We start from the raw sequence: 27,963 nt of genomic DNA, 5'->3' as shown, positions 1-27,963 counted from the left end.
TCATTTGGATTCATCCATTTCAATGAGCTGATAATGCCCGATTTTGCCTAGCATTGCTAGAAAGGTGTGCCTTCTCGCCAGGACACTCGTCAACACTGACTGTTAATTAAGAGGAGATTGCATATCAAACACTAGGCTAGAAGCTAGCTAAATAGTTTGTTGCTAGCAAACCTGCCAACCAAATTCAAAAATATTAAAAGACTGTCATGGACACTTACTGACAGTTGTGGCTGCTTTGTGTGATGTATTGTTGTCTCTACCTTCTTGCCGTCTCTGTGCAATAATGTTTGTACCCTGTGCTGCTGCCATGTTGTGTTGCTACCATGTTGTTTGTCATGTGTTGCTGCCATGCTATGTAGTTGTCTTAGGTCTCTCTTTATGTAGTGTTGTCTCTCTTGTTGTGATGTGTATTTTGTCCTATATTTTTATAGAATTTATTTGTATTCCAGCCCCCGTCCCCGCAGGAGGCCTTTTGGTAGGCCGTCATTGTAAATAAGAATTTGTTCTTAACTGACTTGCCTAGTTAAATAAAATAAAAAAACAGCTGGTCAAATTAGAAACATGTGGGAGGATTTGACAGCTTAAAGTCGGAAGGGACAGGAGAAATTCATGTTCATCACTCACCACGCTAAGTCATCAGATGCTCCCAAAAGATACCTGCAAAAACCAATCAATGCTAGCTAGCTAGATTTTTTTTCCACATTGGACCTGCGTTTACAATGTATACAATTTCAGTTTGTGTGGTTGATGGTTTAGCTTTCTGTAACTTTGTAGCAAGTACGGTCTGCATGTGTAGGTGCTTATTGCAAGTTGTCCCGATTTAAAAAAATAAAATAAAAAAATTATATATATATTCCAACTGTCCAGTTATCTGGTTTTAATGTCTATTCTAGAATGCCCTTCTAGTCAATCAGAAACGAGTATTCAACAATGCTGTGGTATAAGAACTCTATTAATTTTTACTGCAGCACAATACCGTACACTCTGCAGCTCTATCCTGGCTCCTTGCAGTGAGTTTGTGCAAAACCACAAATTCTGTTCATGTATGGCATGATTGGACTCGCACACTTCCTCTTCACAAAGCTTCACTTCCTGTCACGGGACATCCTCCTCGCTACTTTTGTGTCGCAAGCCTGTGTATCGAAGTTGAAAATAATAAACTTTTTTTCAAAGACTTATACAGAAACAAATATCTGTGGCTTTTCGTAAAATCTGACTGCTCTGTTTTCACTTCCTTTTTGCTCATCACAGAAGCACCAACAAAGAAAAGAAAAACCGCAGTAAATCCTTTGCAACTGGGCTTGTGCAAGCTATTCTGCAAAACAAAACAAATACTCTGAACAGGTGGGTGCGTGCTGAGTGTGTTATAGACACAACAGTGACAGAGAGTGCAAGTCTCTTTGGCTCTCAAACAATCAATCAAGTATTGTCCTTGTCATTACTGCAACACCTTCCGCAATCTACTACCTAATATTTTTGATATTTCATTGAAACCTGACATAATTTTGAAAAATATGTGGCAAGCCTGCATTTAAAAGAAAACTACTATTTTTTTCCCTTTCATTAAATTAACATAAAATGAACCACTCTTGCCGTAATGATACATAGGTTTCGGAAATGATGTTGATTTCGATAATGATAATAAGTATACTAAGACATGTTTTTAACCATAACATTTAATGTAGAAATTAGATATTGGCACAATCATGGATTCAAGTTCAATCAATTTAATTTTGCAGTGCTTCAAAAGAACATAGGCTAAAAACAGAGAACACATAAAAACAACACGTACAAACACATTAGAACAGCACATGTCATCGTCACTACACACACTGGCCTGTACAGTGTCCCTTGGGGATGATGTTTCTGTGACCCCAAGCTGGTGCAGCTTCTTTATCTTCAAGCCAGTTTTCATGCGTTTTGCAAGCACATGTTTCTGTCTGTGACTCTTTGCTGGCCAATCCAAAATGGCTTAAATTTAAGGAAAGGTTGTGCCTTGGATTCTCAGACAGAAATCTTCTATGAAGATTTGCCATAGTGTCCGTTAAGCCTCTCTTACGGAATATCTAGCTATTTTTCTGAATTTCTCTGGATTTCCCATTTATAACAGTGGACACTTCATCTTGTTGAAGGAAGTGGCTAACACGTTTGCGCATTAGTTTTCTCTGGCTGTTATTGGGTAATGTTCTCTGATGACCACTTTGTAGTTTTCTTCTGGACCTCTGCCTTCCATGTTGACAATTATCTGCTTCCTCTTGGCCATCATCTCAAGTCTTTTCTTTAGGTTGACCATCTCTTTGGTCCTCTCCAGCAGCTTCTCTTCTGTGTAGCGCAACTTTGACCTCCATTTTGATAGTGTTTTCTTTCTTCTATTCCTCTTCTTGGGTAGATGTAGGGTAGATGTCTTCATTGGTGCTGGTGTCTGTAGAGATGTCTCTCTTCTTTTAGGAGTTGAGTTGATGGCAGGGACATTTACCTGCTGAGGTGAGAATGGCTGTTCTCTTGGAGGCTGTGTCTTCTTGAAGATTTTGAATAACTTCTTCATTTTGCTTCCTGACTTGATGGTGTTATGTCCAATACAGCTTTTAGCTTTTTCTTTTTTCTGTAATAACTGCGTTTTCCCACACTTTTTTTTCTTCTTTTCATGTTGCTTCTTTGTCAGATCTCGAGTTTTCTTGATTTTACACTTTTGCTTTCGTTTTTGATATCTGGAAATGGAAAGGAGGCATGACATGAAATGAGCATGTCTCAAAACATGGGAAAAATCTTACTGTTACATACTGTGTGCATCCTTACTCTTTCCTCAGGTCTAAAAAAAAATATCTCAATGCCCCAGGGCAGTGATTGCCCTGTGTAGGGTGCCGTCTTTCGGATGGGACGTTAAACGGGTGTCCTGACTCTCTGTGGTCACTAAAGATCCCATGGCACTTATTGTAAGAGTAGGGGTGTTAACCTCGGTGTCCTGGCTAAATTCCCAAGCTGTCCCTCATACCATCACGGTCACCTAATCATCCTCAGCTTATAATTTGCTCATTCACCCCCCAGGTCGTTGCTGTAAATGAGAATGTGTTCTCAGTCAACTTACCTGGTAAAATAATAATAAAAAAATAAATAAAAAATCCTACAGTAGGGACTTGAATGCTTACACTTAGACTGTGTGTGGACATCCTAACGAAATGGCTTACTGAGTGTGCGGATGTGTTAGCGTGCATGTGTAGACTTCATAACACTGTAGGGTATTGACTTCCTATAGACACTGTATGAGGGCATAGGCTTCCTATAGACTATATGTATGTGTGTGTGTGTGTGTGTGTGTGTGTGTGTGTGTGTGTGTGTGTGTGTGTGTGTGTGTATATATGCTAATTACGCTTGCTGAAACCTCTCCAACCCCTAACCTCTCTCTGTCCTTCCTTCTGTACTCTTCCAGCAGTTCTGGGTTGGTGTAAACCTTTTCTCTGAATTTTGTCAGCCTTCGCTAAAGCTTTCTTTTTGTCACTTTGCAATTAAACAGGATAGAAAGCAAAATATCAACAGTTAGTAAATAATATTTAACTTTTAATAGTTCATTATATTTAAAAATATAGTCTGATTTCAATTCTCATTACCGAAACAGAAGTTCTCTCTACCGCAACTGGCCTTAAATTGCAGCGGTAGGTGAGAATGGTGTTGCGAAGGATGAGGAAACTTAGCATATTTTGCTAACAATAGAGAAGACATGATGACTAAGCAAATTTTTACTCAATATAATTAGACATTAATGAAGTACTTTTTCTTTTTTTAAATGTGGAAAACTACCTGTATCGGTAATGATAATCAATACTGTCGCGTACGCAGTCTGACAAGAGAATGTTTAACTTTTAACTGGAGAAATATAAAGACATCTGCTTACCTGGTAGCCATCTTGAAGGTAGTGGCAGATGTGTTGCTTCATTCAAAATCAAACTTTATTTAAAATTAATTGTAAACAGTCCTACAAAAATGTTGCAGAGGATGAGAACATCAGTCATGTACACTTCATTTTTCCAATATTTTTTTCCTTAATATTATACATGAATATTCAGTTAATAATTCTTCTGTCATTTTGAAAACATCCAGTAGAAAATCCATTCATTTTTTTCAGAATATTTTCATTTTACTCTGTTTAAATTACAACATAACATACATTCAGACAGAGCTGGATGCGTTGCGGTAATGAGAATTTCTGCAGAAAATGCAATAAAATACCCAAATAATTATTTTTTTAAGTTACCTCAATCAGCCTGACTAACCGGTGTCTGTATGTAGCCTCGCTACTTTTATAGCCTTGCTATTGTATTTAGCCTGTCTTTTTACTGTTGTTTTATTTCTTTACTTACCTATTGTTCACCTAATACCTTTTTTGCACTATTGGTTAGAGCCTGTAAGTAAGCATTTCACTGTATTGTATTCGGCGCACGTGACAAACTTAGATTTCATTTGAAATTAATCTTTGTGCAAGGTAGAGAACACTATCTTTATTTTGTTATTTTACTAAATGTTTTATATTTAAAATCATTATTGCCATGGTATTTTAATGGTTTCATGAGAATGACCAAGATAGGACATTTGATCTGAGGTTGATCTTGTCAGGCATTCAGTGTTGTGGCAATGATTCATAGTATTTTATCTTACTGACACCAAGTTTGTACATTAGTACTTGAATGTCTGGCAGTCATTTGTTTGGCAAGCGAGGCTAGAGAATAAGCAGGTTGGAGCGGATCTCCTTTGGAAGTTCCATATGAGCAAATTCAACCTTACAACCCATAGCCGTTCTGGCTACAGACCCTGGTGTGCAATATTGCTGCTCTGCTCCATTCCGTACAGTAGCAGACCATTAATCACCTGAATGAGGATTTCCAAAAGGAAATTTGTGGCCCTGTCAGGGTACTATTTGACGTGCTGTTATTAGCACATGATGTATTGATGACCAAACTAAATTGAGTCTGCATGCTATTTTGAGCAATCTATAAGAGCACAGTGGATGACGTACTGTGTGCAGTGGCAGGTCTCTTGCGATCATGGTTGGGGTCAGTTCAATTCAGGATGATGAAATTGTGGAAAATGAAGAAGAAATTGGAGACTTGTACAATTCATGAATTTTACACTCAATTTATTTCAATTCAGTTGACTGATTGAGGGGGGAAAATGTATTTGACACCAACCCCTTACTATTTGTACCTTTTAAGAAATGTGTCCAATGGAGCATTTCTGTCAGCACGAATCTGGGTTGCCTACTCTATCCACATTGTTTATTGTTTTGTCTGCTTTTTTCCCCCCTCCAAGCAAGTTTTTTGTTGTTGTTGTTGTGGACACTGACTCTCCTCAATACTCACATCTGTGTTCTACTGTCCCGTTTGCCCCCCACAGATTGTTTTCTTTTAATTCTGACCAGCCAGTGTGTTATCTGATCTGCCCTTTACCACCCCTGCTCAGTGATGCTGGTGGCAGCGCTTGGAGATTCGACAAACTTCCCCTCTTCTCTTCCAATAAACAAGTCTAGTCGTTTAGTAACGCAACACTGCCGATAGCCAATGCAGCCCGGGTGAGCAACGCTGGGGCATAATGCAGACACCTGAAAGGACCCCTTTGTGGCTTGTGGCCTCGCACATTTGTTCCACCTCCCCCTTTCTTCCACATCCGTGTGGCACATGTAGAAGTTTAGGAGCGAGACTATCCACAGTGCAGTTGTATGAACTATGAAGTCACAAATAAGGTGACACTCATGTTTTCACCTCCCCTGCTCTCCCATTCCATTGTATTTAAAAAAAAGAATGCTGATGTGTGATAAGGAGTGTCGGTCATTCATTAAAGGAAGATGTGTGCGTTTTTGTGTGTGTGCATACATCTGCCTGCTGCGTCGTTCCATGTCATTCCAGCAAGCCGTGACACCCACCATCTCCGATTTGTTCTGAAATTGTTTCTGTAGTTAGAAACAGAAGTTAGCATTCCTGCAAAATGATTTTGTTGAAATATATAATTTGACTTCTGAGAAATTATGCTAATTGATTGCACCCAAATTGGCAAATTTTAATTTATAGGGTTCCTATAATAATCAGTAAATATACACTATGTGCCCAAAAGTATGTGGACACCTCATCAAACATCTCATTCCAAAATCATGGGCATTAATATGGAGTTGGTCCCCCTTTGCTGCTATAACAGCCTCCACTCTCCTGGCAAGGCTTTCCACTAGATGTTGGAACATTGCTGCGGGGACTTGCTTCCATTCAGCCACGAGCATTAATGAGGTCAGGTACTGATGTTGGGTAATTAGGCCTGGCTCGCAGTCGGTGCTACAATTCCTCCCAAACATGTTCAATGGAGTTGAGGTCAGGGCTCTGTGCAGGCCAGTCAAGTTCTTCCACACAGATCTCGACAAATCATTTATGTATAGACCTCGCTTTGAGCAAGGAGGCATTGTCATGCTGAAACAGGAAAGGGCCTTCCCCAAACTGTTGCCACAAAGTTGGAAGCACAGAATGTCATTGTCAAATCAAATTATATTAATCACATTTGCCAAATACAACACCTTACAGTGAAATGCTTACTTATGAGCTCCTAACCAACAGTGCAGTTTCCCCCCCAAAATATGGATAAGAATAAGAGACAAAAGTAATTAAAGAGCAGCAGTAAAAAATAACAATAAATACATGGGGGTGCCGGTACAGAGTCAATGTGCGGGGGCACCGGTTAGTTTAGGTAGTATGTACATGTAGGTAGAGTTATTAAAGTGACTATGCATGGATGACAACAGAGAGTGGCAGTGGTGTGGAGAGGGGGGCAATGCAAATAGCCTGGAAGCCATTTAACTAGATGTTCAGGAGTCTTATGGCTTGGGGGTAGAAGCTGTTTAGAAGCCTCTTGGACCTAGACTTGGCGCTCCGGTACCGCTTGCCGTGCGGTAGCAGCGAGAACTGTCTATGACTAGGGTGGCTGGAGTCTTTGACAATTTTTAGGGCCTTCCACTGACATCGCCTGGTATAGAGGTCCTGGATGGCAGAAAGCTTGACCCCAGTGATGTACTTGCGGTCGGAGGCCGAGCAGTTGCCATACCAGGCAGTGATGCAACCAGTCAGGATGCTCTCAATGGTGCAGCTGTAGAACCTTTTGAGGATCTGAGGAACCATGCCAAATATTCTCCTGAGGGGTAATAGGTTTTGTTGTGCCCTCTTCATGACTGTCTTGGTGTGCTTGGACCATGTTAGTTTGTTGGTGATGTGGACACCAAGGAACTTGAAGGTGTCAACATGCTCCACTGCAGCACCGTCGATGAGAATGGGGGCGTGCTCTGTCCTCTTTTTCCTGAAGTCCACGATCATCTCCTTTGTCTTGATTACATTGAGAGAGAGGTTGTTGCCCTGGCACCACACGGCCAGTTCTCTGACCACCTCCCTCTAGGCTGTCTCGTTGTCAGTGATCAGGCCTACCACTGTTGCGTCATCGGCAAATTTAATGATGGTGTTGGAGTCATGCCTGGCCGTGCAGTCATGAGTGAACAGGGAGTATAGGAGGGGGCTGAGCACACACCACTGAGAGGCCCCTGTGATGAGGATCAGCGTGGGGGATGTGTTGTTACCTACCCTTACCACCTGGGGGCGGCCCGTCAGGAAGTCCAGGATCCAGTTGCAGAGGGAGGTGTTTAGTCCCAGGGTCCTTAGCTTATTGATGAGTTTTGAGGGCACTATGGTGTTGAACGCTGAGCTGTAGTTCCTTTTTTTTCCAGGTGGGAAAGGACAGTGTGGAGTGCAATAGAGATTGCATCATCTGTGGATCTGTTGGGGCAGTATGCAAATTGAAGTGGGTCTAGTGTTTCTGGGATGATGGTGTTGATCTGAACCGTGACCAGCCTTTCAAAGCACTTCATGGCTACAGATGTGAGTGCTTCGGGTCGGTAGTCATTTAGGCAGTTTACCTTAGTATTCTTGGGCACAGGCACTCTGGTGGTCTGCTTAAAACATGTAGGGATTACAGACTCGGACAGGGAGAGGTTGAAAATATCAGTGAAGACACTTCCCAGTTGTTCAGGGCATGCACACAGTACACGTCCTGGTAATCTGTCTGGCCCTGCGGGCTTGTGAATGTTGACTTGTTTAAAGGTCTTACACATGTCGGCTGCGGAGAGCGTGATCGCACAGTCTTCTGGTACAGCTGGGGCTCTCTTGTATATGTCAGTTTTATTTGCCTCGGAGCGAGCATAAAGTAGTTTAGTTCGTCTGGTAGGCTCGTGTCACTGGGCAGCTCTCGGCTGTGCTTCCCTTTGTAGTCTGTAATGGTTTGCAAGCCTTGCCACATCCGACGAGTGTCAGAGCCGGTGTAGTACAACTCGATCTTCGTCCTGTATTGACACTTTGCCTGTTTGATGGTTCGTCGGAGGGCATAGCGGGATTTCTTATAAGCTTCCGGGTTAGAGTCCCGCTCCTTGAAAGCGGCAGCTCTAGCCTTTAGCTCAGTGCGGATGCTGCCTGTAATCCATGGCTTCTGGTTGGGGTATGTACATACGGTCACTGTTGGGATGACGTCATCGATGCACTTATTGATGAAGCCAATGACAGATGTGGTGTACTCCTCAATGCCATTGGAGGAATCCCGGAACATTTTCCAGTCTGTGCTAGCAAAATAGTCCTGTAGATTAGCATCTGCTTCATCTGACCACATTTTCATTGATCTAGTCACGGGTGCTTCCTGCTTTAATTTTAGCTTGTAAGCAAGAATCATGAGGATTGAGGTATGGTCAGATTTGCCAAATTGAGGGAGAGGTTTGTATGCATCTCTGTGTGTGGAGTATAGGTGGTCCAGAGTTCTTTTATCTCTGAATGCACATTTAACATGCTGATAGAAATTTGGTAAAATGGATTTACGTTTCTCTGCATTAAAGTCCCTGGCAACTAGGACCGCACCCTCTGGTTGAGCGTTTTCTTGTTTGCTTATGGTGGATACAGCTCATTCAATGCTATCTTAGTGCCAACCTCCTGACTGAGGTGGTATGTAAACAGCTATGAAGAATACAGATGAGAACTCTCTCGGTAGGTAGTGTGGTCTACAGCGTATCATGATATACTCAACCTCAGGCGAGCAATAGCTCGAGACTTCCTTAGATATCGTGCACCAGCTGTTATTTAGAAAAATACATAATCCGCCGCCCCTTGGCTTACCAGACGCAGCTGTTCTATCCTGCCGGTACATCGTATAACCAGTCAGGTGTATGTTGATATTGTCGTCATTCAGCCACGACTCCGTGAAGCATAAGATGTTCGTTTTTATGTCCCGGTAGTAGTTTAATCTTCCCCGTAACTCGTCGATTTTATTGTCCAAAGATTCCATGTTTGCTAGCAGAATTGAGGGAGGTGGGGGTTTATTCAATCGCCTTCGAATTCTCAGAAGGCAGCACGCTCTCCGGCATCTTTCGCCACCTCCTCTTCATGCAGATCACGGGGGTCGGGGCCTGTTCCCGAGGGAGCCGTATATCCTTCGCCTCGGCCTTGTCAGAGTTGTGAAAGAAGAAAAAGGATTCTGCTGGTCGCAGTCCTGATGTCTAGAAGTTATTTTCGGTCATAAGAGACAGCAGTAGCAAAACATTATGTACAAAATGAGTAAAAAAAACAAGTTATAAACCAACAAAAAAACACAATCGGTTGGGGGCACGTAAAACATCTGCCTTCTGCTCCGGCGCCATCTTAACCGTAATTGTATGCTGTAGCATTACGATTTCCCTTCACTGGAACTAAGGGGCCAAGTCAGAACCATTAAAAAACAGCCCCAGACCATTATCACTCCTCCACCAAACTTTACAGTTGCACTGTGCATTGGGGCATGTAGCTTTCTCCTGGCATCCACCAAATGCAGATTTGTCCGTCGGACTGCCAGATGGTGAAGCGTGATTCATCACTCCAGGGAACGCGTTGCGCGTAGTGATCTTAGGCTTGTGTCCGGCTGTTGGAAATCCATTTCATGAAGCTCCCGGCGAACAGTTCTTGTGCAGATGTTGCTTCCAGAGGCAGTTTGGAACTCAGTAGTGAGTGTAGCAACCGAGGACAGCCAATTTTTACGTGCTTCAGCACTCGGTAGTCCTGTTCTGTGAGCTTGTGTGGCCTACTACGTAGTGATCTTAGGCTTGTGTGCGGCTGTTGGAAATCCATTTCATGAAGCTCCCGGCGAACAGTTCTTGTGCAGATGTTGCTTCCAGAGGCAGTTTGGAACTCGGTAGTGAGTGTAGCAACCGAGGACAGACAATTTTTACGTGCTTCAGCACTCGGTAGTCCTTTCTGTGAGCTTGTGTGGCCTACTACTTCGCAGCTGAGCCGTTGCTGCTCCTAGATATTTCCACTTCACAGTGACAGCACTTACAGTTGACCGGGACAGCTCCAGCAGGGCAGAAACTTGATGAACTGGCATCCTGTGACAGTGCCACGTTGAAAGTCACTGATTTTGAAGGGATGTTCACATACGTTAGTGTAGGACCTAGCATCTGATTTGGACCAACCTTTTTTCTAACAATGAGGAATCCAAAGAAACGGTCAAAAGCCACCCACGGACTCCCCACACCAATCCCAACAACGAGTATACAGCATCAGTTCTCTATGTCTGACAAGTACTATGGAGCTGCGGCTCAGATTATTGTTTCTTCATCCTATGTCATGTATGGTGATAATTATTTTTCCGCTAATCAGAGCGATTTGTAATTGAAGTTGTTAGGTTTATGGCCCTGATATTACCAGGTTCTGACCACTAGATGGTGCTCTTTGTACAAAAGAGGTGATTTTTATCATGTTAATTTGGGTACGTTTTTCATCCGGCCGTGAAAATACTGCCCCCTATAGCGAAGAGGTAGGGATAGTTCACCCAGATTTCAAATTTACATTGGCTTCCTTAAGCTGTAAGCAAATTATGACAGCAACCCATGCGTTGGTTTTGTTTACCTGGCCGCTGTTTCAAATGCTAATCTTTTAGCATTTGTGGCACAAATCCAATTTCAATTTGTGCCACAAATCCAAAGTCAATGGTACCTATATTAGCATTTTAACACTTCATAGCCAGATTATCTATAAGTAACACCATTGAGTTACACAATACATGTTTTAAATACTTAAGGATGATTTTTAAATGAAGCGTGAAAATGCTAATATAGGTACCATTAACTTGCATTGGATTTGTGCCACAAATGTTAAAGTTAGCATTTGAAACAGTGACTGCTGTCGAACCTAGTCAATAGACTGCTTACAGGGTAATAAAACCAATATATAATTTTGTAATTTGGGTGAACTCTCCCTTTTAACATTGAGCTGGTGGGGTATCTTAAAAAAATGTAATCACCTAATAGCAGAAACGGCACCATCTAGTGGTCAGAATCTGGTATTATCAGGATGTAGGATAGAACATAAACTTCAATGACTAATTCCTCTGAACTGGGGAAAAAAAACGTTCACTGGGAATAGGTGACATAGGATGAAGAAACAATACGCCGAGCAGCAGCTCCATACTACTTGTCAGACACTGAGAACTGATACTATATACTCGTCAGGAACGCTAATATCTGTTTCTAACAACAAACGATTTCAAAAAAATCTTAGCTGGTGGGTGTCAAGCCTCTTTCTTGTTCTGTTTGAGGTGGAACGACCCTGCTCTGTCACTGTGGCTAGGAATGGGAAGTTTGGGTCAATATAGCAAAAGCAGTTGAGAAATCTGTTTCCACGTTGGTGTTATTTCCCATCTTCAGACTTTCTCTTTAGGTTTCATCAGTTGTCATTAACATCTCTCAATTATTGTAAGTGCCGCTTAAAAGAAGATATCAAGCTATGCGTAGAAGTTTAGAGACATTTAGAGTCAGACAGACAAACCGAGAGGAGACAGGAGATGGGGAAAGAGCGAGAGACTGAGGAGGCACCCTTTCCCACATCCCTTTTTCTTTTCTCTTGTCAGGATTTGAGTGACAGGTCAACATTTCTCCAGGGAGACGGTTTCCCACATACATGGGTTTGAATGGCTTCTGTAGCAAGGACCTACAGTATACAGTAGTTACATTCATACAGAATCCCCGATACCTGTAAGGTACTGAGGCAAAGTTAAAGGTAACTTTTTGTAGCATATTTGGGTCTTCATTCATTCATTCATTCATTCATTCTGGCACTGTGTGTGCGTCTGCGTGAGACCAGGATATTCACCCCCAACCTTAACCTTAAAACTAAAGTAAACTTACAGCATATTGCTGTACACAAACCTATGATACTTCAGTAAGACCGGACTTGAACCAGCATCTTTGTATTTCCTCTACTACCCATGCAGGCCTTTTTGCACAGAATCCGACAAACTGCAGAGGAGCAACAGTGTCTGTCACCTGAGCATGTCAAGGTAAATATGACCTTTGTCTTTTTAAACCGTTAGGATTATCTCTTCTGCAGAGAGAAAAGTGTATTGTGGCACTGTAACGCTTTGATAATAGTAAACATCGACATGTTTTATAAGATACTGACCTTGGGTGAGTATGTGTCACAATTTTGAATACAAAGTGAAACGTTGAAATGACTGAAGTACTGGGTGTGTATGTCTCTGCTACCACAGACCCTGTTTTCCAACATCGAGTCCATCCTGGACGTTCACAAAGAGGTTCTGTCTGCAGTGGAGGCCAGCCTGCAGCCGGAGCCACAGCCTGGGCACGCCCTTGGACACGTCTTCCTCCAGTTTGTGAGTGACACACACTTCCATTCACACACACACACGTGTGTGTGTGTGTATACACACACAGAGACCGGCATGATCATAAACACAGTCTCTCTCTCTCTCTCTCTCTCTCTCTCTCTCTCTCTCTCTCTCTCTCTCTCACACACACACACAGTCAGCTCTACTTGTATCACCCTTTTCACTGTTCCCATGAACCACAGTTGAGGATTAACCTTCAAAACAGCTGAGAATGTAAAAGCCCTCCACAACTCTCTCTCACAACTCTCTCTTTCACATAATAATATACACAATCCTCTCCCCCTCACTCCCCCCAGCCCCTCAAAAAGCCTGTATCCTGTTAGCCAGAAAGACCCCTCTATCTGGGGCGGCAGGTAGCCTAGTGGTTAGAGTGTTGGTCTAGTAACTGGAAGGTTGCAAGATCGAATCCCTGAGCTGACAAGGTAAAACATCTGTCGTTCTGCCCTTGAACAAGGCAGTTAACCCACTGTTCCTAGGCCATCATTGAAAATAAGAATTTGTTCTTATCTGACTTGCCCAGTTAAATAAGGTAAAATAAAATATCTGTTGCCTGCCAGCCCCATGCAAGGCTGGCAGGCAACAGCCCCTGTCACAAGGCCCCTGTCACTGACAACAAATCAACTTTTATTTGTCACATGCGCCGAATACAACAGGTATTACAGTGAAATGCTTACTTACATCCCCTTCAGCAGATTATTTCCTCCTCCTGCCATCTCTTCCTCCCTCCTCCTCATCCCACCCTTTTTGAACTCATTTGGCCCTTGGGGACAACCAATAACTGCCTTTGTCGGGGGAAGAGAGAGTGTCAGTCATCAATGGGACAAGTCACGGGCCCCCCCACACACACACGGACACACACACACTGAGGGGACTTTGTAGAATAAGAGACATTGAAAGGAACATTCATTCAGTTGACGGAAAGTATGCTGTAAATGGTGTTTGTTTAAAGGGAAAGCTCCTGTAGTCAAAACAGTAAAACAGTATTATCATCGTTCGTTGTATCAATTGAACGGATTTCAAAATGCCTTAAACTTCTCAATTAACATCTTTCAACTTCAGAATTTCAATGAATGAGAGACTCACCTGTCATTTCTTTTTACCCAACTAAAATCTTCTATAATAAGGTTTTTCAATAAGTTATAGTAAATTGGGCTGTGTAGTAGTACCTGAGAAAGTGAGAGGCCTCCCAAGTATTCCACACACAGCAGTGTCTTGTCCGGAAAATGTTGAATTGGGTGACCAAGGTGGAGCACAGACCCAGTTTAGGGTGGCCTTAACATTTTGAACCTTAATCGATGCAAGGTGGATTTTTCAATATGATGGTTCAACGCATTAAATGCTTCAGGTTTGTTACAGTACATTTCCCTGTTCAAAAAGTATTGTTAGTGTTTGCATTCAAGGTGAGGCTTTTATCTAAGGGTATTTGCATGTAGGGAATAAAAAGAAATAAATGTTTATGGGCTTTTTAGTAAAGATGTAACTGTAAAAATGTATTACCTTTTTAATGTGTCCTGATACCATTTCATTAGTCACATGCTTTGTAAAAAACAGGTGTAGACTAACAGTAAATGCTTACTTACAATCCTTCCCAACAATGAGTAATGGCTATATACACAGCGTACCAGTACCGAGTCAATGTGCAAGGGTACAAGGTAATTGAGGTATTTTGTATTTTATTTAACCTTTATTTAACTAGGCAAGTCAGTTAAGAACAAATTCTTATTTACAATGATGGCCTGCCAAAAGGCAAAAGGCTGGGATTTAAAAAAAATAAAATAGACAAAACACACATCACGACAAGACAGACAACAACACTACATAAAGGGAGACCTAAGACAACAACATAGCAAGGCAGAAACACATGACAACACAGCATGGTAGCAACACATGACAACAACACAACATTGTAGCAACACAAAACATGGTACAAACATTATTGGGTACAGACAACAGCACAAAGGTCAAGAAGGTAGAGACAACAATACATCATACAAAGCAGCCACAACTGTCAGTAAGAGTGTCCGTGATTGAGTCTTTGAATGAAGAGATTGAGATAAAACTATCCAGTTTGAGTGTTTGTTGCATCTCGTTCCAGTCGCTAGCTGCAGCGAACTGAAAAGACGAGCGACCCAGGGATGTGTGTGCTTTGGGGACCTTTAACAGAATGTGACTGGCAGAATGGGTGTTGTATGTGGAGGATGAGGGCTGAAGTAGATATCTCAGATAGGGGGGAAGTGAGGCCTAAGAGGGTTTTATAAATAAGCATCAACCAGTGGGTCTTGCGACGGATATATAGAGATGACCAGTTTACAGAAGAGTATAGAGTGCAGTGATGTGTCCTATAAGGAGCATTGGTGGCGAATCTGATGGCCGAATGGTAAGAAACATCTAGCCACTCACCTTTACCTGCCGATCTATAAATTATGTCTCTGTAATCTAGCATGGGTAGGATGGTCCACTGAATCAGGGTTAGTTATGCAGCTGGGGTGAAAGAGGAGTGATTACGATAGAGGAAACCAAGTATAGATTTAACTTTAGCCTGCAGCTTTGACATGTGCTGAGAGAAGGACAGTGTACCGCCTTGCCATACTTGTTTGAGGTGACTACCTCAAGCTCTAAACCCTCCGAGGTAGTAATCACACATGTGGGGAGAGCGGCATTCTTCTGACCAAACCACATGACTTTTTGTTTTGGAGGTGTTCAGAACAAGGTTAAGGGTAGAGAAAGCTTGGACACTAAGGAAGCTTTGTTGTAGAGCATTTAACACAAAATCCGGGGAGGGGCCAGCTGAGTATAAGACTGTATCATCTGCATATAAATGGATGAGAGAGCTTCCTACTGCCTGAGCTATGTTGTTGATGTAAATTGAGAAGAGCGTGCGTCCTAGGATTGAGCCTTGTGGTACTCCCTTGGTGACAGGCAATGGCTGAGACATTTTTACTTCATACATTGCACTCTTTGAGAGAGGTAGTTCACAAACCAGGCCATAGGCCCCTCACAGACACCAATACTCCTTAGCCGGCCCACAAGAAGGGAATGGTCTACCGTATCAAAAGCTTTGGCCAAGTCAATAGAAATAGCAGCACAACATTGCTTAGAATCAAGGGCAATGGTGACATCATTGAGGACCTTTTTAACGTTGCAGTGACACATCCATAACCTGAGTAGAAACCAGATTGCATACTAGAGAGAATACTATAGACATCAAGAAAGCCTGTCAGTTGATTATTGACACGTTTTTCCAACACTGCTAATAAAGAGAGCAAAATAGAAATTGCCCTAAAGCAGTTAGGATCAGCTTGATCTCTCCTTTAAATAAAGGACGAACCTCACCAACTGCCTTGCAAGCAATGGGAACCTCCCCAGAAAGGAGAGACAGGTTAAATCAAAATGTATTTGTCACATACACATGGTTAGCAGATGTTAATGCGAGTGTAGAGAAATGCTTGTGCTTCTTGTTCCGACCATGCAGTAATATCTAACAACTAATCTAACCTAACAATTTCACAACAACTACCTTATACACACAAATGTAAAGGAATGAATAAGAATATGCACATAAAAATATATGAATGAGCGATGGCCGAACGGCATTGGCAAGATGCAGTAGATGGTATAGAGTACACTATATACATATGAGATGAGTAACGTAGGGTATGTAAACATTATATAAAGTGGCATTGTTTAAAGTGGCTAGAGAGGAGTCAGTATGTTGGCAGCAGCCACTCAATGTTAGTGATGGCTGTTTAACCTCTCTAGGGTATGTGGGACGAAATCGTCCCTCTTACTCAACAGCCAGTGGAATCCCGTGGCGCGATATTGAAATACCTTAGAAATGCTATTACTTCAATTTCTCAAACACATGACTATTTTACACCATTTTAAAGACAAGACTCTCGTTAATCTAACCACACTGTCCGATTTCAAAAAGGCTTTACAACGAAAGCAAAACATTAGATTATGTCAGCAGTGTACCCAGCCAGAAATAATCAGACACCCATTTTTCAAGCTAGCATATAATGTCACAAAAACCAAAACCACAGCTAAATGCAGCACTAACCTTTGATGATCTTCATCAGATGACACTCCTAGGACATTATGTTATACAATACATGTATGTTTTGTTCAATCAAGTTCATATTTATATCAAAAACCAGCTTTTTACATTAGCATGTGACGTTCAGAACTAGCATACCCACCGCAAACTTCCGGTGAATTTACTAAATTACTCACGATAAACGTTCACAAAAAACATAACAATTATTTTAAGAATTATAGATACAGAACTCCTTTATGCAATTGCGGTGTCCAATTTTAAAATAGCTTTTCGGCAAAAGCACATTTTGCAATATTCTGAGTAGATAGCTCGCCATCACGGGCTAGCTATTTTGACACCCACCAAGTTTGGCACTCACCAAACTCAGATTTACTATAAGAAAAATTGGATTACCTTTGCTGTTCTTCGTCAGAATGCACTCCCAGGACTTCTACTTCATCCACAAATGTTGTTTTGGTTCAAAATAATCCATAGTTATGTTCAAATATCCTCTGTTTTGTTCGTGCGTTCAAGACACTATCCGAAGGGTGACACACCGGCGCGTTTCGTGACAAAAAAATGTCTAAATATTCCATTACCATACTTCGAAGCATGTCAAACGCTGTTTAAAATACATTTTTATGCGATTTTTCTCGTAAAAAAGCGATAATATTCCAACCGGGAAACCCTGTTTTCGTTCAAAGACTAAAAATCTAAAATGGACTCTTCTCGTGCACGCGCGCGCCAGTCTCATTGTTCTCTGATCGACCACTTACCAAATGCGCTACTGTTTTTCAGCCATGGCCTGCAAAGTCATCATTCAACGTTCTGCCGCCTTCTGAGAGCCTATGGGAGCCGTAGGAAGTGTCACGTTACAGCAGAGATCCTCAGTTTTCAATAAAGAGAGTGTAGAAGGCCAAGAAATGGTCAGAGAGGGCACTTCCTGTAAGGAATCTTCTCAGGTTTTTGCCTGCCATATGAGTTCTGTTATACTCACAGACACCATTCAAACAGTTTTAGAAACTTTAGGGTGTTTTCTATCCAAATCAAACAATTATATGCATATTCTAGTTTCTGGGCAGTAGTAATAACCAGATTAAATCGGGTACGTGTTTTATCCGGCCGTGCAAATACTGCCCCCTACCCTAGAGAGGTTAACACGTTTAAATGTTTTACTCACGTTGGCAGCAGTGAAGGAGAGCCCGCAGGTTTTGGTAGAGGGCCGTGTCAGTGGCACTGTATTGTCCTCAAAGCGAGCAAAGAAGTTGTTTAGTTTGTCTGGGAGCAAGACATCGTGGTCCGCGACGGGGATGGTTTTCCTTTTGTAGTCCGTGATTGACTGTAGATCCTGCCACATACCTCTCGTGTCTGAGCCGTTGAATTGCGACTCTACTTTGTCTCTATATTGACGCTTAGCTTGTTTGATTGCCTTGCGGAGGGAATAGCTACACTGTTTGTATTCGGTCATGTTTCCGGTCACCTTGCCCTGATTTAAAAGCAGTGGTTCCCGCTTTCAGTTTTGCTCGAATGCTGCCATCAATCCACGGTTTCTGGTTGGGGAATGTTTTATTAGACACTGTGGGTACAAAAACACTGATGCACTTGCTAATAAACTCGCTCACCGAATCAGCGTATTCATCAATGTTATTGTCCGACGCTATGTGGAACATATCCCAGTCCACGTGATCAAAGCAATCTTGAAGCGTGGAATCCGATTGGTCGGACCAGCGTTGAACAGACCTGAGCACGGGCGCATCCTGTTTTAGTTTCTGTCTATAGGCTGGGAGCAACAAAATGGAGTCGTGGTCAGATTTTCCGAAAGGAGGGCGGGGGAGGGCTTTATATGCGTCGCGGAAGTTAGAATACCAATGATCTAGGGTTTTGCCAGCCCGGGTCGCTCATTCGATATGCTGATAAAATTTAGGGAGCCTTGTTTTCAGATTAGCCTTGTTAAAATCACCAACTACAATAAATGCAGCCTCAGGATATGTCCTTTCCAGTTTACATAGAGTCAAATGACAAATGTCGATGTGTCTGCTTTGGGGGGAATATACACGACTGTGATTATGATCGAAGAGAATTCTCTTGGTAGATAACGAGGTCGGCATTTGATTGTAAGGAATTCTAGGTCAGGTGAACAAAAGGACTTGAGTTCCTGTATGTTGTTATGATCACACCACGTCTCATTAATCATTAGGCATACACCCCGCCCTTCTTCTTACCAGAGAGATGTTTGTTTCTGTCGGCGCGATGCGTGACGAAGCCAGGTGGCTGTACCGACTCTGATGTATCCCGAGTGAGCCATGTTTCCGTGAAACAAAGAACGTTACAATCTCTGATGTCTTTCTGGAAGGCAACCCTTGCTTGGATTTCGTCTACCTTGTTGTCAAGAGACTGGACATTGGCGAGTAGTATGCTCGGGAGCGGTGTGCGATGTGCCCGTCTACGGAGCCTGACCAGAAGACCGCTCCGTCTGCCCCTTCTGCGGCGCCGTTGTTTTAGGTCGCCGGCTTTATCCGATCCATTGTCCTGGGTGGTGGACCAAACAGAGGATCCGCTTCGGGAAAGTCGTATTCCTGGTCGTAATGTTGGTGAGTTGATGTTGCTCTTATATCCAATAGTTCCTCCCGACTGTATGTAATAAAACCTAAGATTTCCTGGGGTAACAATGTAAGAAATAACACATAAAAAACAAAATACTGCAAAGTTTCCTAGAAACGCAAAGCGAGGCGGCCATCTCTGTCGGCGCCGGAAGTGCATGTCGTGCACAAAGTAGATGTCCTAACCGACTTGCCGAAGTGTATAGTGTGTTAACAAGACATTTTTGGAGTGGTTGAAAAGCAAGTTTTAATGACCAACCTAAGTGTATGTAAACTTCCGACTTCAACTGAACTCCTTCAAGACTGTTGGTATTCCTGATGAAGCTGATTGAGAGAATGCCTCAGACTGTTGCCCTGCCAGCCACTGTCTTAGCCGCTCTGTGTGTGTTTGTGTGTGTGTGTGTGTGTGTGTGTGTGTTGGGCAGCAGAGCCCCGGGCAATTTTTTTCCCCCCCGCTGCATTGCCGTGTGGACCTGACAGTCATGAGATTTGGAAGATGGAAGGCTAGATTAGACTATAGCAGCCTAGCTTCTTGAGTTAGTATATCAAGTCAATGTATCCAAAAAGCTGTGAGAGTTGGAATTTAGAAAAGAGAGCGGGGTTGAGAGAGAGAGAGTGACAGGGAAACAGAGGGTGATGCTGAGACCAATGGAGCACCTCGTCAAGATTGTTACCTTTTCCAATACTTTGTCCCATCAGAATTTTCACAATTACATCATGTTTTTAACATTGGATGCCTGATGTGCAGCATTCTTACCTCATGCTCAATATTCTAATGGCGAACAAAAACAAATGTTTTTAAATGCACACATCCAGCTTTTGAGAGAGAGAGATAGAGAGCGTAATTTCTCTGAAGGCTGTGAAGTTATGCTAACCTTGCACGCTCGGGCTAGGATTTAATTTCCTGCGCTGTTTCAGGTGACAGCAGCAGCGTTTCAGGAACCAACCGTAGAGGGCAGCGGCCCATCACTTAATCTGGTTTCACTTCCTAAATGCTAGTGTACAGCACTAGGGTCTATCTGGAGTTTTGGGCTGTAGCCTAAATTGAATTCTGAGAGAGTGATTGCCTAAGCCTCTACATGGTTTCTAATGGTAGATGAATAATGCATCTATCCTATGTTTATCACAGCTATCATATTACTAAGTGTTCACGAGGAAAGCCTTCAGTGGCCAAACCTTTTTGACCGTACAGTATATCCACTAGCTAGATCAGATCGGGCACGGAATGACTTGTTGTTTCTTCCTCCAACTTTCAGAAGGGGCGGTTCTCTGTGTATGGGGAGTACTGCAGTAACCACGAGAAGGCCCTGCGGCTGCTGATGGAGCTCAACAAGATCCCCGAAATCAGGACCTTCCTCCTGGTGAGGATCCCACCGCTCACGCAAGTTGTCTCCTTTTCACGCATCTCCTTTTGTCTCCTTCTCTGTCTATTACCACTATCTCTCTCTCATCATGTCAACTCTTCTTCCGTTTATGAACACAGGAACTGCCTTTGACTGTGCTTCCAATGGTGATGTCATGCTCAGTGCAAGCTGGCCAGCTGCAGTGCATTGGCACAGCTGGATGGAAGATCTGAGCCTTGTTGACCCCGATGTGCTTCCTCCGTCTGGTTATTGACTGACCTGAACTTGCTCTAGTTGTGTTCTGTACATTTTCTCCCAGGCTGCTAGTGGAAAATTACATGGGGTACTTATACTTAAGTCACATTTTTGTCTGACTAGCTATTGTTAGCTAGCTAACACTAGACTATCTTACCTGTATACATCATCATGCATGATGGACGCGTCTCCCTGTCAGGAATGCCATACCACGGTTGAATTTAGTTTGAAGATGTAATCCGGGGACAGGTGTTTTCCCTGTCTCTTTAGCTATCATACTCTAATTCCACTGATTTCAAAAATGTATCCTTCAGAAAGTGGAGAGCAACACTTATGCAGCTCCACTACACAATACATTTTTTTAAAAGCCGCGTTCGACAGCATTACCAAAACAGACTGACGAGTTTAAATAGACCAAAACCTTCTATATGGCAGACTCATTATCTCAGCCAATCATGGCTAGTGGGAAGGTTGCCGGCTTTTTCTGTAGCTTTACCAACAAGGCTTGTAATTTAACAATTTTATTTGTATTTACAGATGGCATACAAGTTTGATATTAAGGCACATGAAAGTTCACATGTTCAAGAAGGCATTTCCACCAAAAAATGCATTTTGATATAACATTTTTTTTACATTCAAACGGCTCTCCTGTGAAGTCGTGACTTGCGACATATGCCTAGTTTCCTGAATCGGGTCACGACCCATTCCTTTTTTCAACTGGTACCGGGGTTTCTTCAGACGCGTCTTGTGAGGCCTGTTGGCATCCTAGAGTCTCACCTTTGCACAGATGGGTCATATTAGTGTGTATCCCAGACAGAAGTTGGCAGATCGGCTATACCGACTTCAGACGAGTCTAACGACACTTGTGGAGGTCGTTGAGCAAAATGGAGAACACCATCATGTTTGCGAGTCTCATAGATGGGTCATAATAGTTTGTAGGCCAAACTGTTAGGATGCTACAGATGATTTTGTGAGAAGACCAAGATGTCTCATGGTCTGACAAACATCGCTCTAGCTCTGTCACCTTTCACCGCAGATGCAGAAGTGTGACATAGGCGGATGCAGTGGATTGTGATTAAAAGGAAATGCGTGCCCTATACCGACCAATGATGTGCTTTCTGTTTTCTCCACTGTAGTATTCTGGTGTGGCATATCTACTTTGATCTGGTGATCGCTGCCCTTGCTTACCCTTGGACTTAGCTTTTGAAATGCATGATTGCTAGAAAATAGAGCACAGAGAAGAGTAAACCCACCAGCTTTATCGCCTTCTCTCTCTCTCATACATCTGAATAATTCTCCTCAGAAGGGTTTCACCACCACAACTGATTTCTTTTTCAAGCATAACTTTAGTTCCAGTATGCCACCCGACCCCCATGGAGGTTATTAATGTGGCTGAGAAGACTTTCTATGGTGTTTTGGATATTGCTTCTTGCCCTTAACCATTTTACATAATCATTTTAGTGGAGTAACCAAGTTTGTTTGAGAAGAATAGTAAAGAATCACACAAAGAAAATTTGTAATTTTACAGGACCATAGATGTCCCACATTAATAAATTAGTTTTTGTTCAAATCTTTCTGTGTTCCAGCACTGTATGCTGTTGGGAGGGAAGAAGAGCACAGACTTTCCCCTGGAGGGGCACCTGCTATCACCCATTCAGAGAATCTGCAAGTACCCCCTCTTACTGAAGGTAAGGTCCTGCTGACCCCAAGGAGAATGCAACTCAGTCCTGCCTCCAAGTCAGAGGGGCAGTGTACTTTATGGCCAATTAATATTTCCTATTAGATGTCAAGATATAAAAAATGGGTCATTCTTTGATTACTTGATTTGAATCTGAAATCAAACAACCCAAACGGTTTGCGCATCCTCAGTCCGGTTTATTTTTGTAGTTTTTACTGCCTAAAGTAAATATTAAATTACGAGAAAGCCAGTTCCACTGCAGTTTTTACATTTGTCCTGGTTAATCAGGGACTAATTTAGACCTGGGACATCAGGTGAGTGCAATTAATTATCAGGTAAAACAGAAAACCAGCAGGCTCTGGACCTCGTAGGGTAAGAGTTGAATACCTGCTCTATAACATGCCACCAATCACCACAAGCTTCAGTGCCTACGAGCTGAGACAACATGACCACATAAAAAAAACTATACAAATTAGATCCTCCGTAGATAATTGTAGATAAAGATATAGCAAAAAAATCATAAAAAATCAGCCGAGGTCCTGTGAAATTTGCACATCATGACCAATCGAGAACAGTTTTTAGTTTTGTCTATGTCACGATCTGGCCATTTGTGATTAAGCCTATAAGCTACATCAATAATAAGGTATTATTTGAAAAAAGAGCTCTGTCCTATAGCATATGACACGTCCTTTTGAAACTCTGATGCGCAACCGTGCGTAAAGACCAGAGTGTCACGTCCTGACCCTAGTAAGATGTCATTTTCTATAGTAGAGTTGGTCAGGGCGTGACAGGGGGTGTTTTGGGTTGTTCTATGATTTATATTTCTATGTTTGGATTGTTTGCGTTGATCTCTAATTGGAGTCAGCTGATCCTCGTTGCCTCTGATTAGAGATCATATTCAAGTAGGGGTTTTTCTTCCTGGGTTTTGTTAGGTAGCTGTTTTCTGTTTAGTGTAGTTCACCTGACGGAACTGTTGTCGGTCGTTTTGTTAAGAAGTATATTCATTAAAAGTAAATATGAGCACTCTACACGCTGCGCCTTGGTCCCCTTTATATGACCCGCATTACAGAACTACCCACCACAACTGGATCAAGCAGCGTGCTCGGGAGGAGATGGACACCTGGTCACATCAGGAGTGGATTGAGAGGAGATACTGGACTTGGGGCAAGGTAATCGAGCGATATCGGAGCCTACCTGGGAAGCACGAGAGGCTACAGAAACCCAAATATTTTTTTTGGGGGGGGGGCACATGGAGCAGTCGGCGGAGCCGAGGAGCAAACCAGAGCCAATCCGGGAGAATTTGGAGAAGGGAGAATTAGGAGAGTTATTGAGTTGGTGGAGGACGCACAAGTTTTTCCCAAAGGAACGTGTCGTGCCACCTGAGTCAGCTCCCCGTACTCATCCTGAGAAGTGTGTGGAAGTTCCGGAACAAGTGATACCGGCGATACACACCAGGTCTCCAGTAAGTCTCAACAGCCCGGTATGTCCTGTACCTGCTCTTCGCACTCTCTCTCCAGTGTGCCTCCAAAGCCCAGTATGTCCTGTGCCTGCTCCTCGCACTCTCTTTCCAGTGCGCCTCCAAAGCCCAGTATGTCCTGTGCCTGCTCCTCGCACTCTCCCTCCAGTGCGCTTCCACAGCCCAGTACATCCTGTTCCTCCTCCTCGCACTCGCCCTGAGGTGCGTGTTACCAGTCTGGCGCCTCCTATGCCAGCCCCACGCATCAGGCCTCCAGTGTGCATCTTCAGTCCAGAGCCTCCAGCGACGCTCACAAGTACGGAGCCTCAAACGACGCTCCTCAGTCCAGAGCCTCCAGTGACGCTCCTCAGTCTGGAGCCTCCAGAGACGCCCCCCCCCAGTCCGGAGCCTCCAGCGACGCCCCCCCCAGTCCGGAACCTTCAGCCCGGAGCCTCTAGCAATGATCTACAGTCCGGTTCTTTCGACGACGATCCATGGTCAGGTGGTAAAGAAGCAGAGGGATCAGTGGGTGGAGTGGGGGTTACGGCCCGAACCCGAGCCGCCTCCATGGGGGGAGGCACTAGATAAGAAGGTTCTGGGTACTGCATATGAGCCGCCATAGACATTAGACGCCCACCCTACCCTCCTTTTGTGTTTTGTTGTTGGGGGGGTTTGTTGTGTGTGTGTGGGGAGGGGGGGGGGAGTTACTTGAACTCTGTGAAGCTTTTATTTGGGCTGCAATCTGAGGTGCAGTTAACTCCAATAAACTTATCCTCTGCAGCAGAGGTAACTCTGGGTCTTCCTTTCCTGTGGCGGTCCTTATGAGAGACAGTTTAATTTTTTTACATTTACATTACATTTTAGTCATTTAGCAGACGCTCTTATCCAGAGCGACTTACAGTAGTGAATGCATACATTTCATACATTTTTTTTCTGTGCTGGCCCCCCGTGGGAATCGAACCCACAACCCTGGCGTTGCAAACACCATGCCCTACCAACTGAGCTACAGGGAAGGCAAAAGTTCTCTTTTTCCGTGAATTTGGAATATCTCAATTGCATCCTCCTCACGTCTTCTCTCCTCTCGACACTCCGAATTCTGGTAACCCATTGGTTGAGAAAAGCTGAGTGCCCTCCACTCTGACCTTTTCAATCAATTTGTTCAATGAACTGCTTGATAACGCTCTGCTGAGATTCGAACTCAGGATCTCCTGTTTACTAAACAGGCGCTTTAACCAACTAAGCCACAGCGCCCATTTCATCATAGCGCTTGATGGTTTTTGTGACTGCACTTGAAGAAACTTTCAAAGTTCTTGACATTTTCCAGATTGACTAACCTTCATGTCTTAAGATGATGATGGACTGTCGTTTTTAGTATGTGTGTCTAAACTTTTGACTGGTACTGTATGTATTTGTAACATTTTGTCAAGATTAGTTTTATCCCAAGGTGAATCTTATCCGGTACAAATTGGAAACACCTGGAACACTATAAACGCCAAGCCATTGTCAGACGTCAGCAGAACAACTAATACAGCATGTGGCTGCTATTCAGAAGATTGTTGCTTTCCAACATAACTGGCGGCCGTGCCGTCGGTTGGTGTATATAAATGTGCATATTCTCAACAACATGAGCCCGTTGCAGACTCACAATGATAGGGCAGTAATACAGTAGAGGAGATACTCAGACTGCTCGACCTTGTGTCCCTCTCAATCAGCCAACCAACCCGCTGCAACTTTGCGCTGAGTGCTTTTACTCAGCGAGGAGTTTTCTCGATTTCAGCACCAGGGAACTGGACTGCTCCCCCCAATGGAATCATGTGAAAAACTGAACATGATAATTAGGTTTCTCTAAGCTCTGATGCTGATGGTCATTAGTAGCCTACCAAACTTGCTAACTGCCTAGGACTCAGCACTCTATTGTCCCTCTAATCACTCTGACATCAATGTAATCAAAAATCTACTGAAAAACTCCATGAGAGCCCATGAGCTCATGTTGCACAACATTTCTATAGGCTATGCAATTGTGTGAGAAAACAGAGTGATGGCCTCTATTAAAAAGACGAGGATCGAATCAGCTTTCTATAGGCTAGGCCTACTATATTTATTTCTCAAGTTTCCTAATATTGAGCACATTGCTTCTCTTTACAACAAGAGTATAAATAAATAAATAAAGCTATTCTGTTTCGAGACAGGTGCATGATATTGGTCCATCCTAAATCAAAACAAATTTTACACATATATTATCTAGTATATGTGACTCACCACCTGGATTCGGTCTTATGCAACAAAATTAGAAATTGGTTTTAAACATTAGTAAAAAGTAGAGAATCAGAGCTACAAAATGGTATATCATACACTGCATTTTTGAGGAACAATGGGAAAGTAATTCTGCTTTGAATGTTGATTAAACTTGTAAACTCACTTTTGCGAAAAGGGCCTTTGAATGTTTTGGTACCTACTGGAGAGTTCTCCTTTGTCTACACCCATTCAGCATTGTTCACCCTTTTAAGCCAGTCCCACCCATCTCTTTAAGGATTCACATGTGAGGTCATGTGCTAAACAGGGATTAGTGTAGTAAAGATTGACTAAAAGTGGTAGTAGCCTACAATTAGGAAATATTCTAGGTAAACAAAGTGTCCAGATAAAAAATATTTTATAAATATTAGATGACGCTCTCGTGTCTTTGGCATCCATTAAAGGTGAAGAATTATTTTATCAAACCAGTTCTCTGTAATTATTATTATTATTACATGATTAAACTAATCATGTACATTTTTAATTAACTAGGAAGTCGGGGCACCATGGAAAATCTTCAGATTACAAAGTTCTAATTTTGCTAATATAATTCTTCAGATATTTTAATATCTGATCAATTAGTCTTCTATTAATTAATTATTCTGTACCTCACGTCAGTCTCGTTCCAAACATCGTAAATCGTTGGTTATCTGCACGAACCCAGCCTAAACTATGAATCATCCATACACCAATTGGCTTAATAATTTATTTACTAACTAACTAAATAATCACAGAGATGCATAAACAAACAGTAGGTATTGGTTACTAACGATGATAGGGAAGATTCCCTAGTGGGCTAAGCCGATATGACGGCTTGCTGGACAAAGGGAAGGGGGTGTGGACTGAGAAAGAGTGGGAAAGAGAAAATAGATCACTACACACAGTGGATAATTATATTAATTGAAATGCTAATCCTTTGCACATGAACGCTCGCTCATTCGGGAATAATCGCAATCAATATATTTACGCCCATATGTCGTTGTTGTCTTCTCTGTTAGAATCATTGGTCCGTCTGCGGGAGAGTCAGTTCATCAGAGTCTGGTTACTCAGGGTGGTTGCTCTATCAGCGGCTCATCAGAGTCTGGTTACTCAGGGTGGTTGCTCTATCAGCGGCTCATCAGAGTCTGGTTACTCATGGTGGTTGCTCTATCAGCGGCTCCTAATAGTGTCTGTTGTAATGGATACATCAGGCGTCCATTGTTCTTAGAGTAGATGTTTTGTCTGTATTCGCATCCCAGGTTTACATAATTTCTAGCTGCAGACTAGGAATTAGTATCTAAGATTTGCTCTTATTCTGTAGGGATCGATAGTCTGAGTTTAACCGTTTCCAGCCGTGTAGCCAATGCTCCACGTGGTATAGTTTTCTAGTTTTGGTACTCAAACCTGTGCCACCTCAGCTTACACCGAGGTATGCGTGGTCTGACGAGGATTTCCTCAGGAGGGGTTTTATTCGTAACAATAGAAAAGGGCCAGATCATGTCTGCGCTCACGGGGGCGTGGCCGCTGACTAGTTCAACTTTACAGGGAATACAATTCTCTAAAAATGTAAAGGTTAACCACATTAAATCACTTCACAAATAGTTGTATCTTTA

General features: G+C 42.8%; 1 protein-coding gene and 1 non-coding gene across 3 annotated transcripts in view; one reads left to right on the top strand and one right to left on the bottom strand.

Moving 5' to 3' along the window:
- LOC115168965 (phosphatidylinositol 3,4,5-trisphosphate-dependent Rac exchanger 1 protein-like) overlaps positions 1–27,963 on the top strand; it is a 139,886-nt gene that overhangs the window by 15,351 nt on the left and 96,572 nt on the right. Inside the window, exons 2-5 of one of the 2 annotated variants that reach the window (XM_029724538.1) lie at positions 12,298–12,363; positions 12,574–12,696; positions 20,604–20,708; positions 22,532–22,633. In XM_029724538.1, coding sequence (XP_029580398.1) covers positions 12,298–12,363; positions 12,574–12,696; positions 20,604–20,708; positions 22,532–22,633 — 396 coding nt within the window. Of the gene's footprint in view, positions 1–12,297; positions 12,364–12,573; positions 12,697–20,603; positions 20,709–20,830; positions 21,034–22,531; positions 22,634–27,963 lie in introns of those variants that run through there. The other variant, XM_029724539.1, reaches the window with a different exon arrangement.
- trnat-agu (transfer RNA threonine (anticodon AGU)) lies at positions 25,257–25,330 on the bottom strand. Its single transcript has one exon. It is a non-coding gene; the product is annotated as a tRNA-Thr (tRNA).

The sequence above is a fragment of the Salmo trutta genome, chromosome 30 (genome assembly GCF_901001165.1).
Source record: "Salmo trutta chromosome 30, fSalTru1.1, whole genome shotgun sequence".
Classification (NCBI taxonomy): domain Eukaryota; kingdom Metazoa; phylum Chordata; class Actinopteri; order Salmoniformes; family Salmonidae; genus Salmo; species Salmo trutta.
The sequence above is the reverse complement of the archived record's forward strand: the minus strand, read 5'-3'. Positions and strand labels throughout refer to the sequence as shown.